Source organism: Artemia franciscana, chromosome 8 (assembly GCF_032884065.1).
Source record: "Artemia franciscana chromosome 8, ASM3288406v1, whole genome shotgun sequence".
Lineage (NCBI taxonomy): Eukaryota > Metazoa > Arthropoda > Branchiopoda > Anostraca > Artemiidae > Artemia > Artemia franciscana.
This window is the reverse complement of record NC_088870.1, coordinates 46747273-46764406: the sequence shown is the minus strand read 5'-3', so window position 1 is coordinate 46764406 and position 17134 is coordinate 46747273. Positions and strand designations below refer to the sequence as shown.

At 32.1% G+C, this 17134-nt stretch overlaps 1 protein-coding gene across 2 annotated transcripts in view; it reads left to right on the top strand.

Annotated features, from left to right (window-relative positions):
- The window catches only part of LOC136030495 (uncharacterized), a 56682-nt gene extending 45135 nt beyond the window's left edge, over nt 1-11547 (top strand). The window contains exons 11-12 of one of the 2 annotated variants that reach the window (XM_065709518.1): nt 8946-9100; nt 11233-11547. In XM_065709518.1, coding sequence (XP_065565590.1) covers nt 8946-9100; nt 11233-11337 — 260 coding nt within the window. In that variant the 3' untranslated portion in view covers nt 11338-11547. The remainder of the gene's footprint in view (nt 1-8945; nt 9101-11232) is intronic. The other variant, XM_065709519.1, reaches the window with a different exon arrangement.
- The last annotated feature ends 5587 nt before the right edge of the window (nt 11548-17134 follow it).

Here is a 17134-nt window from a genome sequence, read left to right as displayed (position 1 = left end):
TAAAAACGGTAGTTTATTATCAATTTCAACTTCTAGGGTGAACTGCAAATTTCGGTCATAAGTGTTAAGATGATCTAAGAAGCCCCGAAGTTCAGCTTCCCCATAATTCCTAAGTGAGATTACGTCATCCATATAACAACCCCAATAGACGTGTTTAAAAAAATAAGAATTCAATGCCCAATTCTCAAGATTCTCAACGTGAATATTTGCTAGTAGCCCGGATAAAGGTGCCGCCATGGGTAACCCATTTTTTTGTTGATAAAAACAATCGCGAAATTGAAAATACATAGAAAACTTATTACAAATTTTAAAAAAAAGCAATTAAAACTTCACAATAAATTCCTGTCGCTGAAGTCGCTGAAGTGGTGATTTTCTTCTATTTTATTGTTTTATAATTCCTCAGGAATATTCACATCTATATTTGTATATATTGAAACAATGTCAAAACTACACTATTGTGTTTTCTGAAATACTTGTGTTGCTAAGTTTTTTAATTAAATCTGCCGAATTACGAATATAGGAATTTTGAGAATACAATAAAGGTTTGAAAGCTGTGCAAAGCCATTTTCCAATATTGGCAGCGGGGGCTTTAGTACAAGCTACGATAGGTCTTAAGGGAATACCCTGTTAATGTATTTTTGGTAAACCGTAGAGTTTAGGACAGAAACTACCACGGGGAAAAATTTATTGTATAGTTGTGGGGTAATTTTAACATTATGTTTTAGCTGCTTTAATTCATTTATAATATTATTAGCGAACTGATCAGTAGGATCATGAGTTATTGTTTTATATGTAATTGTGTCATTTATATGCGAATGAATTTTGTTGTCATAGTCTGTCGTATTCATGACAACAAGTGAATTGCTTTTGTCTGCTTTAGTTATTATAATAGAAGGATCTTTTCGGAGATTAGATAGTATTTTTATGTCATGCAAATTTTCCGGTGTGGAATTGGTAGGAGGCTTAAACTTTTTTTGGCTATTATAAAGGATATTTATAAGACCAGATCTAACTTCATCAGGATTAGAAACAGAAGAATAGTGTTTATGCAAAGCGGACTCTAGAGAGGAAACTATATCTGCCACAGGAACCTGTTTCGGTAGAAAAGAAAATTTTGGACCTTTTTTAGTGTTTTGATTTCTAGGGGTTCCAATGTTTTAGAAGAGAGGTTAACGATTGCAGGTCCAGGAGTGAATCTTGGAGAATAAATACGGTTTCTCATCGAAGATACATTTCGTAAGCCTTCCAATTTTGTATAGAGGCGTTCCTTGGACAGGCGAAAATCGTGGCTAAACAAATTCCTTTCTAATCTAGAAACCTGAGCAAAATCAACGGTGGACAAGTTTTCCAGCAAAAAAGTTTCCAACGATTTTCTCTCTGAAGAAATAATATGTCGTTTCTGTTTTTTTTCCTTAATAATATGGACTAAGGTTGTTAACTGTAGTGTATGGGCAAATTGCGCTTCTTTCCGGGTATTTAAATGTAATTTATATCTTAAAGACTTGAGAATAAGGTTTTCATTTCTACAGGATTCTAAAAAATGTTGTTGATTGATAATATTAGCATGTTTTTTATCTAGACTAATAAAATAAAATATATCATAGGTCAACTGCTCCCCGTAAGCTAGACAAATATAGCGACGAAGACCAAACTGCCTTTCCATAACAAACAAATACAAAGTAGAGACAATAGAGAAAATCTTTTCAAGACAGCGGAAATCAGTTCTGTGGATATTTTGGCCCTATGTCCAAGGGCCGTCTTCAGCACAATACAAGAATAAGAGAGAAACTATATATATATATATATATATATATATATATATATATATATATATATATATATATATATATATACATATATATATATATATATATATATATATATATCATGAAAAGAGAAATCACCAATGCTACAGCACAAACACAAAAAAAAAAAAAAAAAAAAAAAAAAAAAAAAAAAAAAAAAAAAAAAAAAAAAAAAAAAAAAAAAAAAAAAAAAAAAAGAGACAGAAGGAGAAAAGGAAAACTGTTTTCCTAAATTAGTGATTAATATAGACCAGCACTTGAATGAGGCCTTAACCCTACTCATCCATACAATCACATAGGTCAAACAGCATAGCCACACACAATCAACCATAAAGAATAATCCATGGACAGGCAGTCATGTCGTCAATAAGTATAAGTCGTCATTTACCAAACAATAGAAAAAATAATATAGACAAATAATTCAGAGGCAACACCCAACATAAGGGCTCATCAGGAGAATACACTGGCCTATATAGGGTTTCGCCACTCTAAATTCTCTACCCAGCACAGTGTTGTGGCTACCACAGAATGTCCATGGCATCCCCGCGTCAGGTATCACCCCCAAAATACATGCCTATGAAAAAAAAACAGCAAATGTAAAACAACCAAGTAAAACCAAAACAAGCTTATCCTGTTAATATATCCCTCCCTTTAGCAACAATAGGTAAACTAAATATTATAAATTTTACCAAATCACAAATATTAACACATTGCAAAAAACCTGAATGAACTAAACAATTATATAATTCATCTTTACCATGTGGCTAATTTTTTAAAAATTCCGCTCAAATAGAAACACAATTCAAAATAAATGGCGCTGTGACAACATTTCTCGAACCTCCGAACTTAGTTAAAAATTTCTTTAAGTATTTCTAGATAATTCTTTTGATATTTATTTAAAAGTTCGTTATAATGAAAACTAAATTTTTTAAATTGCCAAGTTAATTTATTTGCAGAAAAACCTCTTGATATCAATTTTTGGCTTAAGATTTTACATCTATTTTTAAAATCAATATAATTACTACAAATCCTTGCATAACGAAGTAACTGTGAGAAAAACGCTGAATATGTGATATTTGAGTGTATATTACTTTCAGGGAATGGGAAACTAATCACTTCAAAATCAAAATCATCCGTTTTATTATACATTTTAAAACTTAATTTATTATTATCACAAATATTAATATTTAAATCTAAGAAATGATCTTCATGACCAGCGCCATGACTAGGCTCAAGAATAAGCTCTGATGGATATATATTTTTAGAAATATCAATGAAATCCTTACAATTTAAGACCAAAATATCATCTAAATATCTTTTATTATTTGACAAAGCATGTTTTAAATTAATTGGATTATTCTTATCCATCATATATTTATATTCTAGTTGACTTAAAAACAAGTCAGCTATAAATGGGCTGGCATTCCCCCCCATGGGAATTCCCATAATTTGCTTGTACAAATCACCCCCAAATCTTATATAAGTATTGTATAAAACAAATTCCAATAACTCAAAAATCATATCCAAGCTGTAACATCTCAAGTTAACTGTAGTATTAAAGCAGTTTGTCCATATGGCTTTTTTATTATAACTGTCTATTTTCAAGAACCTTTTACTAGATAAGAGGAAAGATTTCTTTATAACAGTTTTTAAATTATCAAACACTAAATTGAGTGATAAATTAGTATACATTGTCGCAAAATCGAAAGACTCAATTCTTTTAGCTGAAACCATTGTTAAAGAATCTATCACCTGAAGTGAATTATTAACACTCCAATATGGATTAAAATTCGAAAAATTTTTAATACCAGAACAATAGGTTTTAAGTTTATTTACAATTTCCTTTAAAATTAAAGAGAGGTCAGTAGCAGCAATGCGGGTTGGACATTTAGCTGCTCCAGCAATAAACCGTGGTTTAGGGGGATTCTTATGAAATTTTACAGTCCAATATAGGAAAGGGAACTTTTTATCATTGTCATATATATATATATATATATATATAAATGAACTTACATAATATTGTGAGAATTAAAACTAAATAATTAAAAACACTTTTTAAAACTTTTTTTTTAAATAGCCCTAGCATCCTTACTTCAACGAAGTTCTACCAGGACTGGCGAAAAGAATGAAATGAGAATATAAACTCATTTAAACAAAAGAGAATAAAATGATTAGATGCAATTTCTTAGAGCCAATCTTGCTTGTTTAGCAGCCTGTCTCAAAGGCATTTTTGTAGTTGGTTCAGTACTATTCTAAATCGGTTTAGTAAAATATTTTGTTAGATAATTTTTTAATTAAGTTTGAGTATAAAAAATTTAGTGAGTATTCCCCTAAGTCCCTGTTCAAAGAAATATTATTATTTATTTGAGATTAATTTTGATTGATTCTCGAACCACCTGTTTTATCCCAAAATCATTACTGATGAGTGAAGAGTTTTCAAAAAGTATCTCGTGGGATGGATTATTAAATATATGCCAACCTAAAGCAGAATCAAAGGAGTTGCTGGAACTTTTTGAAATTAAGGCCTTGTCTATGTCATTTTTATGCTGTTGTAACCGTTTATCTAGATTCTAATGGGTCCTACCGACATAGTAATTTCCACAATCACTGGGTATTGGATAGACTCCTCTTTGGTGAGTAACTGGGGTCTTACCTTTACCCTAATTTAAGAAATTGATGATCTTAAAATCATTCAGATGATTTGTCTATTGGGGTCGTTATATGGATGACGTAAGTTCACTTTGGAATTATGGGGTAGCTGAACTTCGGGGCTTCTTAGATCATCTTAACACAATGACCGAAATTTACAGTTCACCCTAGAAGTTGAAATTGAAAATAAACTACCGTTTTTAGATGTATTAATTATTCGTAATGCTGATAAACTGGATTTTACTATCTATCGAAAGCCAACACAAAACAATAGATATCTCCACTTTAATTCAAATCACCCCCACAAGTTAAAAGAGCAGTTGTAAATTCCCTCATTGATCGTGCCCTGAATATTTGCTCCGATTCTTATATAAATGGAGAAATAAAATTTATCAGAAATATTCTTTTTGGTAATGGATATCCCATTCTTTTTGTCAATAAAATAATTAACCATAGAATAAAAAGACATTCTTGTAAAATCGAAGAAGATACTTCACAATGTGAGGCTACTGATAAGCCCTCAAATATTGTCTATCTTCCGTATATCCCAAAGATCACAACAAAATTAAAAAATATTTGCACAAAAAATAATCTGTACATAGTTTTTACTAATAATTTTAAAATCCTCAATCTCTTAAATTTGGGTAAAAATAAGACCCCAGTTACTCGCCAAAGAGGGGTCTATCAAATACCCGTTGATTGTGGAAATTACTATGTCGGCAGGACCCATCAGAATCTAGACAAACGGTTACAACAGCATGTAAATGACATAGACATGGCCTTAATTTCTAATAGTTCCAACAACTCCTTTGATTCTGCTTTAGGTTGGCATATATTGAATAATCCCTCCCACATGATACTTTTTGAAAACTCTTCACTCATCAGTAATGATTTTGGGATAAAACAGGTGGTTCGAATCAATCAAAATTAATCTCAAAATAAATAATAATATTTCATTGAACAGGGACTTAGGGGAATACTCACTAAATTCTTTATACTCAAACTTAATTAAAAATGATCTAACAAAATATTTTACTAAACCAATTTATAATAGTACTGAACCAACTACGAAAAGGACTTTGAGACGGGCTGCTAAACAAGCAAGATTGGCTCTAAGAAATTGCATCTAATCATTTTGTTCTCTTTAGTTTGAATGAGTTTATATTCTCATTTCATTCTTTTTGCCAGTCCTGGTTGAACTTCGTTGAAGTAAGGATGCTAAGACTATTTTTAAAAAAAGTTTTAAAAAGTGTTTTTGATTATTTAGTTTTAATTCTCACAATCTGATATAAGTTCATTTATATATATATACATAGTTTCTCATTCTTGCAGAGTGCTGGAGACGGCCCTTGGATATAAGGCCGAAATATCCACAGAACTGATTTCCACTGTCTTGAAAATATTTTCCCTATCGTCTCTACTTTGTATTTGTTTGTAACAAAAGTATTGTTGGTTTGTTTCTGCCTTTTCCTGTTTATTAGCTTGAAATTTTGTTTTCTTCAGCTTATTAGCTGAATTATTAATTATATAATTAATTATTAGCTGATTTATTAACTTAATTTCGATTGGTGCACCCAGAAGACAAAAGTGCATTCATTTTCTTAGATTTATACCTTTTCAAAGAAGTCTATTGAAATAGTGCTCTGAAAATGAGAATGATACTAGATCTTTCTAGACAAATTATAATTTTTCTTGAATTTGGTTTGGTCTACTTTTTTTGCGTTTATTTTCTGATCGTTAGTATATTTAAAGTACATCTGGAAAGTTGCTTGATCCCACATGTATACGTATCGGTAAAAGCGGCTAAGGTGGTTTGGAGGTTCTTAGAATGGACATTACCTGTGTCAGCGTGTCTCTAAAATGATTTTATTAAATAGCCCTCAAGGGTGTAACAGAGAGTATGACCTCCCATCTTGTGTTTCGATGAAACTTATTGAAAAATTATTTTAATACTGTATTGAATTTTTCTAGTAGGCAGTCAAAGTTGAAACTCACTTAATAAGATGGAGCAAGGATTTTCAAAAATGTTTACGTCTTTAGCAGGTTAATAACGTTATGTTCTGAGAGGTGCAGCAATGTTTATTAATGTATGATCCTCTTCCTTAACTGAGCAGAATATTGCAGGTTTTTATTTGCGTTAAAAATAAATAGAAACCGATTCTGGGTAATGAAAGCCGACTAAACCGAATTATGAGTAATTGACGCTTTAATCACGCTATCAGTTATTTTATATTTTAAAAATTTTAAAGTTAGTTTAAAGTTGGGCCTTTTCTATTAAGAAATAAGAGAACTGGTTCTCCATGCGTCATCTTCATCTTTAAAATTCTGCTTCGTGAATTAAGTATATGATACTACGCATCTGGATGAAACTATGTACTGCTTATAAACAAGGTAAGTCCGATATGGGGTTATAACTTTCCATTCTGTTTGAATGAAGTATTGATTGAAGAACCAAATTTACTGTCTAGAAAAAGAATTCATTCATTTTACACTGTCGGGGACAAGTTGCTCTATTAGGGAAGACAATTTTCTATTTTTTTTTCCCAGTGTTGTCATAGCTATCATAGCTTTTATTTTTCTGTGTTGACAATGTGTCAACACAGAAAAAAAAACTGAAATCTTACTCAAAAACTGAAAACTGTCATCCCGATGGATGACAAAAAAACTGAAATTTAAAAATAATTTTTATTCAAGTTATTTTTTTGTAAAATAATTTATTCAGTTAAAACATTTTATAGCTAAATGTGAAATATCATAATATTAATAATAATTTATTTCTGTCCTCTCTCACAAAACGAATAAGAAAGAGGAGTATATGAAAAGAAAGAAAAAAGTAAACGAGGGAATAAAAGAGAAAACACTTTCATCGAATTATCATACAGTCGACCGGGGCATAGGCGCAAAATTGGCCATGTTAGATAGCGTAAGACCATTTGTTCGTTATTGATTGCAAAGTTTCTGTTTACAATAAGTAAGCTCTGTACCTGTGTTTAAGTCTGTAACTCTGTAGGCCAGTAACTGTAAATCAGGTTGTAATACACGACATCAATTTTTAACCAAGGTAAACAAAGAGGTGGAACTTGATGTGGCATCTTTAAGACGAAGAAAAAATGCACACAAATAAAAATAAAAAGGAAAAACAAATAAAAAGACAAAAAAGCGTATAGCACAATTTATTTTCAGTAAAGAGCTAATGTTGCAATAGGCTTTAGAACTCTTACGGTTAGAGGAAGGGGGCGTGAGCATAATTTAAACTCATGCCGAAATTGTTATCTTTTTGAAGATGAAGGAGAAGGAGTAGTACATGAATCACCAAATAATTTTAAGATTACCTAAAAATCGTCCTTTGCAGGATTGCAAGATATCTGAACTTGAAATTTGAAGAGTAAACTCAGTATACACGATATCAATTTTCAACCAAGGTAAACAAAGAGGTGGAACTTGATGCGGCATCTTTAAGACGAAGAAAAAATGCATACAAATAAAAAATAAAAAAATGCCTATAGCACAATTTATTTTGAGTAAAGAGATAATGTTGCAATATGCTTTAGAACTTTTACTGTTAGAGGAGGGGGACGTGAGCATAATTTAAATTCCTGCCGCAATTGTTACGCTTTTGAAAAAGAAGAAGGAGCAGGAGTAGTACTTGAATCACCAACTAATTTAAGATTACCTAAAAATCGTCCTTTGCAGGTCTTGAAAAAAGGAATTCCAAGGCAATAGTTTTCATATTGTAACCTGGGCTTGTTTCCATGACATGGAATAGAACCATTGTATCACAGTAGCTTGATGACTCGTCTAGAATGAGGTATCGATCTTGTTCGCAGTACATAGCAGCATGTGGAGTAGCCGTTAATTTTGAGATACTAAATTTTTTTCTTGTATATTCACTTGATTACACTTTCAGTGTACTTTCTGGTTTGCAGTTTCTGGTCTTATCTTTTAATTAATTGCTTGCAAAATTCGAATTTCCTTTTTTTTTTTTTTATTTATAGATTCATAATGAGAATTTTGAAGTTATATAGTTTCGGAGGTGGTAAAATGTTAATTGTTATATATATACTGACAGTTTTGGTGGTATGAGCACTTCATTTAGATGGAGTATTTGTAAAAGCGTCGAAAGGGGATCATTTGATTAGAAATTGCTAGTTCTGTTGCCCTTTTTTAGTAGTCAAAAGTGATTTTAATAGTATTTCTAATAGTCAAAGAGCCGCCGCCTTCACACCCATCATTTTCCAAAACTGGAAAAATCCATCATCTTTAAATTCATTTTGTAAGCTGACAATGACGGTGATTCACATACTTAGTTGATAGGCTTGTTTTTATTCAAAGCACTAACTCAAAATACTGCCTGTAGAACGAAAAGATACAAATAAAAACAAAAGCTATGAAAAATATTGCCCTTTAGTCTTATTTCACCATTCCTACCCGTTAAATTATTAACTAATACTTGTATCAAATGATGTATAACATGCAACTGTGTTGTTTCAGGAGATGAGTTAAACAGCGGTGAACTCAAAAAGGAGATAACAACATTGCGATTAAAATGTGATTCTTTGGAAACAAAACTGAAGACCAAGGATGAAAAAGTTAAGGATTTAAGCACAGAATTAAAAGATTCATTATCTGTTATAGAAAATTTTAAGGTAATTTAGTCCTAATTTATTTTGTATTTTCTTAGGCAAGAATATTGCATTTTCATGGAAAATTCTACCCTTGACTATCATACCGAAAAATAATAAATTGGATCAATATAAAATATTGTTGTTTTTTACTATTGCTATTGTGATTTCTGCTAAGGCTAAGGATATTAAGGGCAAAGCTCAGGAAATGTTGAGGGGGAAGTTGAACTAAATCAAAGGATATTGATTAAACCTAGTTCTCACAAGGGCACATCATCAAAATCTTAGGAACGGCTTAGCACATTAAGTTGAAATTTCCAGGGCATGATGAGGGGATGCTCCACTGACCAAATGCAATGTGTACATACTACTACTGCTGCTAATGTCACTACTACTGCTAATACCCTTACTAATACTACCACTCTCGCCACAACTGTTGTTACTCCTGTTGCAACCAAAGCTAAGGGTATGAAGGTGAAATTTTCCGAGCATATTGATCAGAAAAATGAACTAAATCAGAAAATGTTTTTGTGGATGCAGGTTGTCAAATGGGCTTATCTGATGAATTTCTAAGGGTATTCAGTTGGAACTTTCAGAGAATGCTTCATTAACGAAAAGGGAATATATGCACACTGCCATCACTACAACTACTGATTCCATTGTGGCTATTACCACGGCTAAGGGTTTTAAGGCGAAAATTTCAGGAAATTTTGAGGACGAAGGTAACTAATTTAAAACTTACTATGTACATGCAGGTTGTCTAAAAGGCGTATCAGCAGTATTTTAGGAACGGCTTAGAATAGTAAGTTGGAACTTCCAGGGCATGATGAGAGTGATGTTAAACTCATCAAAAGGCAATACGTGCTCACTACTACTACTACTGTTGATGCTACTACTGCCAATACTATTACTACCATTACTACTATTGAAAAGCATGCATCAGCGAAGTTTCAGGAACTGTCTAGGGTATTAAGTTGAAACATACACCGTATACCAAGTGGAATGTTAAGAAAAATACAATATGCATGCTGCTGCTAATGCCGCTAGTGAAGCAAGGTATTAAGGTGAAGCTTCCAAGGAATGTTTCTAGGGGAGGTTAAACTAAATAAAAAATACTAGAACCACCGTGAAAAATGTGTTACGTATTGGAGGTGATGAGATGATGTTAAGATTATAAAAATAAAATATATTTTATTACACGTGGAAGCAGGAAGATAGCTAAGCAAATGTAGAAAAGTGAAAGATATAAATGGGCAGATAATATAGGAATTTTATATCAAGCAAGAATTTAAATGAACAACGGTTAGTTTCCTGGATGATAGTATGTGCTTTATCACCAAGTTTTGAAAGTGGTTCTTGTGAAGTGGCAAAACTTAACATCCAAATAACAGGACAATTAGAAACAAAAGACTGAAATAGGCTGTAGAAAGGGATTCTAAGAAGTATAATCACCCTCGAAATATACTTTTTGTGATTGTAAGGATTCCAAGACTACTAGAGACTTTCATCTTGATCAGGTTAATATTACTTGTCCATGAAAGATTTTAATCGACTAAGATGCAAAGGAATCGAGCATAATAATTTTTACCTCGGCTTAAAGAACCTCTTAATAAATGTGTTTCATTTAAATCAGGACAAGCCTTTGATACTTATGAGAAAATGAAAAAGTGTTACTTTCCAAAATTTAAACCGAGGTAATTTACATCAAACTCTAGGATAACTCTTTCAAAAAGGCCTTTTATCTTTGAACCAAATCAAGCTATTTTACTAGCAGCACCAAGAGTACTGTCATCATGGAAGCAATAAGTGCTTCCGGAAAAGACGTCTTCTTTTCACATTTAGTTTTAGATGCTGGTTCGGAAAAACGAGAACATATTATATATTCTGAAATTTTAACCAAACAATGCAAGTAGTATAAATTAAAAAGGGTATTGGCCCAGAGGTAAACCCTTGCAGGATTCCTCTTATTCTCTAAAAGCCACTTATCTCAACAGTTGTCAATGCTTCTTGATCCTGCCCTGTTATGTTCGTGGGTTTTTACACACACCCCTTCCCTCTTTTTCAAAATTAATCAAATAGTGTGTGCTCGCACCTCAGGAACGGATTTTCTAGAAATGAATGCTAATATCAATAATTGTTACTGTTTTTCTTTATAGTGTTTATGCGAAGAGTCGCAAAGAAATGAGAAAATCACGCGGCTCGTGCTATCCCAAATTGACGCAGCGCTTAACAGCATTCGTTCCCAAATCCATTTTAGTTGAAAACCTACGTGTCGTATTTCACGAGAAAATTAACGAAATCGAAGATGCCCATATAGATGCAAGAAGTATTTTAGAAGGCCAGTTATTGTCCATTGAACCATATAATTCTAGGCCAGTGCATTCAAATTGTTTGTTGTTAATTTGTTATTTTTGTGTGTTTCACTAATTGTTTTAGTTGTTTTATCCTATTTTAATGAAATTCTAGGCCCTATCGTCTACAGTTATTTTGACTTATTTGTATAGATATCTGTTTCTTTAGTTATTTTAATGATACCAAGAAGTTTTGAAGTTTTTTATGCTTTAGATGGTTTTCAATGTGTCTGATTTATATATGGTGGTTAGTTTATAATTTTACCTATAGTGAATATTGATTTAGACTTCTTGTACAAAGATTAAAAGAGCTGATTAAAATTTTGATAAAGATTACAAACACTTCAAAAAATATATTATCAAAACGTTGTTAACCTTTGTTTCTAAGCCATTTTGCAGTCCGGAACTCCAACAAAATGTATGAACAGAAAAAATTTTCTTAACGAAATCAAACATAAGCCCAAAGGAACTTGATTTCAATTCCTATAAGGAGTCGGAACTCACAATAAATTATTTAAAGTCAGCAAAGATTGTATTCAAAATATATCAAATAGCCTCGTGAGAGTTCCAATTGGGTTTCTAATGGAGCAAAATTTGAAAATCTATTTTGCAACTTCTATTAATACAAAAAGAACAAAGTAGATAGTTGATTTAACTGTCATTTTTAACAAGCAAAGATGCAAGATGTATTCCGTTGTTTAGCACAGAAACGTTAAAAGCCTTTGAATAATTATAGCTTGGTGTGAGACAACTATTAACCACTTTCACATGCGCTTCCTGTGCAATATTTTGGTTTTTTGTTTGTACGCATTTCGAAGGATTTGAATGAAGGACTGCTTGAATTGAATGAAGGACTGCTTGATCGTAACTCCATAAAAAAAAACTAGTAAATAAATATAAATATTGCGAATCACCTTACAGGAGGATAAAACTCCTAGAAAAGTAATGCTTTTGTGAGGAATTACATTAAAAAAAAAAAAAAGATGGCAATCTACTCAATACAGTATATGCTTAATCTTTCGAAAAGGGTTCTCTTTTGGCTGATGCATTAAAGAACGAACTCCAATTGAAACTATCGTCATCATATAGCTTTACTGCAATGACATTTTCGGTTGCAAGGACGTTTTTGTCAAAACTGTATTTTATTTTATATATTGTGTTTTTTTAATGACAAAAAGCACGTAGATGTGGTAATTTCTATTAAAATGACTGCTTCATTAGCTCTCCATGATTTCCTTGTGCCTCGCTAGTAGTCACAAAAAAGAAAAAGAAAAAAAGGGGACACGTCAGAGCCACCCCATACAAAAAAAATGATTGTTCTTGTTGTTCAAGCCATGGAACTTTGTTTCCTGTACAAGGTTTTTGACCCTGGCGACTCAAAGAGTGAAATTTGTTTCGGCCCAAAGTCATTTTTAAGGGGTTTGCGGTATTTTCCAAAAGCCCCGTAGATTTGTTTTCAAAATAATGTTTGACCATTAAGACTAATTTAGATAATGGTTACCATCAATGAATTAGATAAAATCAGCTCTCACTTGCCATTTTGATTTTTTAAACGCGTCTTCTAATCATTGGCTACAATAGGCCCTTGTTTTTTTCCTTACTAAATTGAAGCTACCGCTTCAGGAAGAAGGAATTGAACTCACGCCAGCATTTTATGATCCAATTGGAATTGTTGATGTGCCACCCCTTAACTTTAAACTAAGTAATAATACGATGGTATTGCTTATGCGTAATTTATATATATCATAGGGTATATGCTATGGAACACGCTATGTTATTACCGAATTTTGTAGCACCTTAAACTGTAAAAAAAATACTGAATTTCTTGCTAGGACAAAGCTTTAACTTGACAAAGTGTGTAGTTTTAAAGTCTGAGAATTATGGAGTTCCTGGAATTACCAAGTGTCTTGAAAACCTGGAAGCTATGACATGAAGGCAAGGAAGGTTTTGAAAGTATGGAACTCCAAAGTCTTAGAAATTATAACTTGTGAAAATTAAAGTTTCCTGAACTGCTATATGCACATCTTTTCATGAAGTTTAGATTTTAAAAAGAGGTAGATTTTTTTCATCAGTAGATCTACTAGCTTAGAGTCACTTTGCCTATCATCTGCCTAAATTTTACCTAGCTAACCTAGCATAACTCACATTGTTCACCCAAAAAACAAATAGCCAAAAAAGGTTCTTCAACTGGAAGCAAGAAGTAACATTAAAACTTAAAACGAAGAGGATTAATTTCTAATGGTAGGGGCATATAACAGTTCAAAATAGGGATAAAACCTTTTAATTGACAGTGAAACAAATATAAAATTTTTTAACTGGATATTTCAAACACATATACAGTGTCCATCATCAGCAGTAACACTAAAAGATATCAATAAAAACAAACAAAATTTATACCCAATAAACTATTTATATATAGTTTATTGTTCATATTTTTTTCAATGCAACAGCGGAAGCAAATCTCTTAGGCCTTTCCGGTTTCGGTTCCTTAGATTTATCTGAAGTATCAAACAGTTCGTGGTAACGAACTGTAGTAAGGAGTGACCTGGCTCAATAGTAAAGGAAACTCTAAAAATCAGAATTTTGATGCTAAAAGATACATAAAAAGAATCAGATTTTCATGCTGATTTTAAATATATAAGTTTCATCAAACTTAGTCTTTGTCATCAAACGTGACGAGCCTGAGAAAATTTACCTTATTTTGGAAAATAGGGGGAAACACCCCCTAAAAGTTATAGAATCTTAACGAAAATCACACCATCGTATTCAGCGTATCAGAAAACCCTATAGCAAAAATTTCAAGGTCCAATCTACAATAATGTGGGATTTCGTATTTTTTGCCAGAAGACAAATCACGGGTGCGTGTTTATTTGTTTGTTTGTTTGGTTTTTTTCCCAGGAGTCATCGTATCGACCAAGTGGTCCTAAAGTGTTGCAAGAGGGCTCATTCTAATGCAAATGGAAAGTTCTAGTGCCCCTTTTAAGTGACCAAAAAAATGGAGGGCACCTAGGCCCCCTCCCACGCTCATTTTTTCCCAAAGTCAATGGATCAAAATTTTGAGATAGCCATTTTGTTCCGCATAGTCAAAAACCATTATAACTATGTCTTTGGGGATGAATTACCCCCCCCCCCCCCCACCAAAGTCCCTTGGGGAGGCACTGGAAGTTAAAAACTTTGACAAATGTTTACATACAGTAATGGTTATTGGGAAGTGTACCGACGTTTTCAGGGGGATTTTTTTGGTTTGGGTGTGGGGCTCAGGGGAGGGGGCTATATGGGAGGATCTTTCCTTGGAGGAATATTTCATGGGGAAAGAGAAATTCAATGAAAAGGGCGCAGGATATTCTAGCATTAATATTAAAAAAAACAATGAAAATATAGACTTGAAAAAGTTTTTTCAGTTGAAAGTAAGAAGAAGCATTAAAACTTAAAACGAACAGAGATTATTACGCATATGAGGGGTTCTAAAAATACTTTAGCATAAAGAGCAAGGTATTTAGGAGGAGATAAATACATCGGTCTTTATGCTAAAGTATTTTTAGTAATTTCAACTACTTCTACGGCCTTTCTGATTCAGGGGTCATTCTTAAAGAATTGGGACAAAACTTAAGATTTAGTATAAACAGCGAGGCATTAACGAGGGGACAAACCCCCTCATATACATTATAAAAATATAAGAATTTAAAAGTTTGTTACGTAAGTTAATTCTTAAGTTACGTATATTTTTTTACTAATAAAAACGTTAGTTAAAAATTAAAAGTTCTAGTTACTTTTTTAAGTAACCAAAAGATTGGAAGGCAACTACGCCTCCTTCCCCACCCCTTATTTCTCAAAATCGTCCGATCAAAATTAAGAGAAGGCCATTTAGTTAAAAAAAAAGAATTAGTATGCAAATTTCATTTTAATATTTTATGTGCGGAGAGCCAAAATCAAACATGCATTAATTCAAAAACATTCAGAAATTAAATTGAAAAAAACTAGTTTTTTTAACTGAAAGTAATGAGCGACATTAAAACTTAAAAAGAACAGAAATTACTCCGTATATGAAATGGGTTTTCCCCCCCGCAATCCCTCGCTCTTTACGCTAAAGTTTGACTCTTTGCCACGAATCTAATTTTTAGAACAATTAAAAACTTTAGTCTTAAAGAGCGAAGGATTGCGGAGGGGAAAACTCATTTCATATACGGAGTAATTTCTCTTCGTTTTAAGTTTTAATGTCGTTCCTTACAATAAGTTATAAAAAAAATAGTTTTTTTTTATTTAATCAGGCTGACAGAGGTCAAAGCTCTAAGGTGAAGTGAGATTTATTTTGTTCGACCTCAGTATATTATCATAAATTGAATTCAATCCAAATTCACCTGTATCTTTGCTTATAGTATTATTCTTGAATAAATTTTATTTTAATTCCGATTGTTTCCCTGAAAATTTGCTTAGAACGTTGGTCCCTAGAAGTCAAAGAAACATTCTCAAAGAAAATAAACTGTTTTGAACTCACAAATTGAATTCAATCCAAATTCACCTTTATCTCTGTTTATAGTATTATTCTTGAATAAATTTTATTTTAATTCCGATTGTTTCCCTGAAAATTTGCTTTGAACGTTTGTCCCTAGAAATCAAAGAAACATTCTCAAAGAAAATAAACTGATTTGGATAATTAAAAACATGTTCCGATAGAGCCAACATGAAATTTTCAGGTTTGGAATTTTGTTTTAAGGATGGTGAGATAGAGTTATTATGTTTTACTAATCTAATTTTCAAATTATGGTTTGTACGTCCCACACAAGACCTTCCACAAGTGCATAGGGTTTTATAAGCCCCACTTTGTTGCTCTACGGAAGTTCCATCCTTTCCAGAATTTAAAAAACTAGCCGAAGTATTACTACCTCTTAAAGCTACCTTTAAACCTTTATTTTGTAAAATTGTTGTAAGTTTTTCACTAAGTCCCGAAACATATGGTAAAGAATAAAAAACATCTTTCTGTTCTGTTATTTCAAGGATATCATTAGAAAATTCTAGAATTTTTTTCTTCTTTTCAAAAAAGTCTGGTCAATTAACCAGCCTGGGTAATAGTTACTTATTGAAATTTCTTTTAACAACAATAACCCCTCCTCAAAAAATTCTGGAGAGCAAATTCTAAAAATGCGTTTATTTAAGGATAGGATCAAACCAATTTTTACTTGGTGATCATGACCGGAGAAGACCGACAAACATCTGTTATTGTTAGTAGGTTTTCTGTAAATTTTAAAATCCAGATTATTTTCATTTTTTAAAAGAAGAACATCCTGAAAAGGAAGTATCATATCCTCTTTTAGTTCTATTGTAAATTTTAAATCACCTCCCCAAAAATTAAGATGTTTTAAAAAACCTTTTAATTCAACCTCAACATAATTTCATACTGAAATTATGTCATCCATATCTCCCCCAAAATTTGTGTTTAAAAAGATATGAATCTAACGCTATTGTCTCAATATTTTATACAAAACAATTTGCTAATAGAGGACTTAAAGAGAACCCCACGGGTAAACCATTTACTTGTTCAAAAAAAACCCACTGAAATGAAAAAAAATAAGAGAATTCATAGCACAACCTAACTAAATTCGTAATTTAACCGACTTCCAAAACTGTTTTACAAATAATTAGGTCCAAATTTCTTATTATCTTTCTTTCAAGAAGGATTTCTGTGCCTTTTACGTCAATATTCGTATAC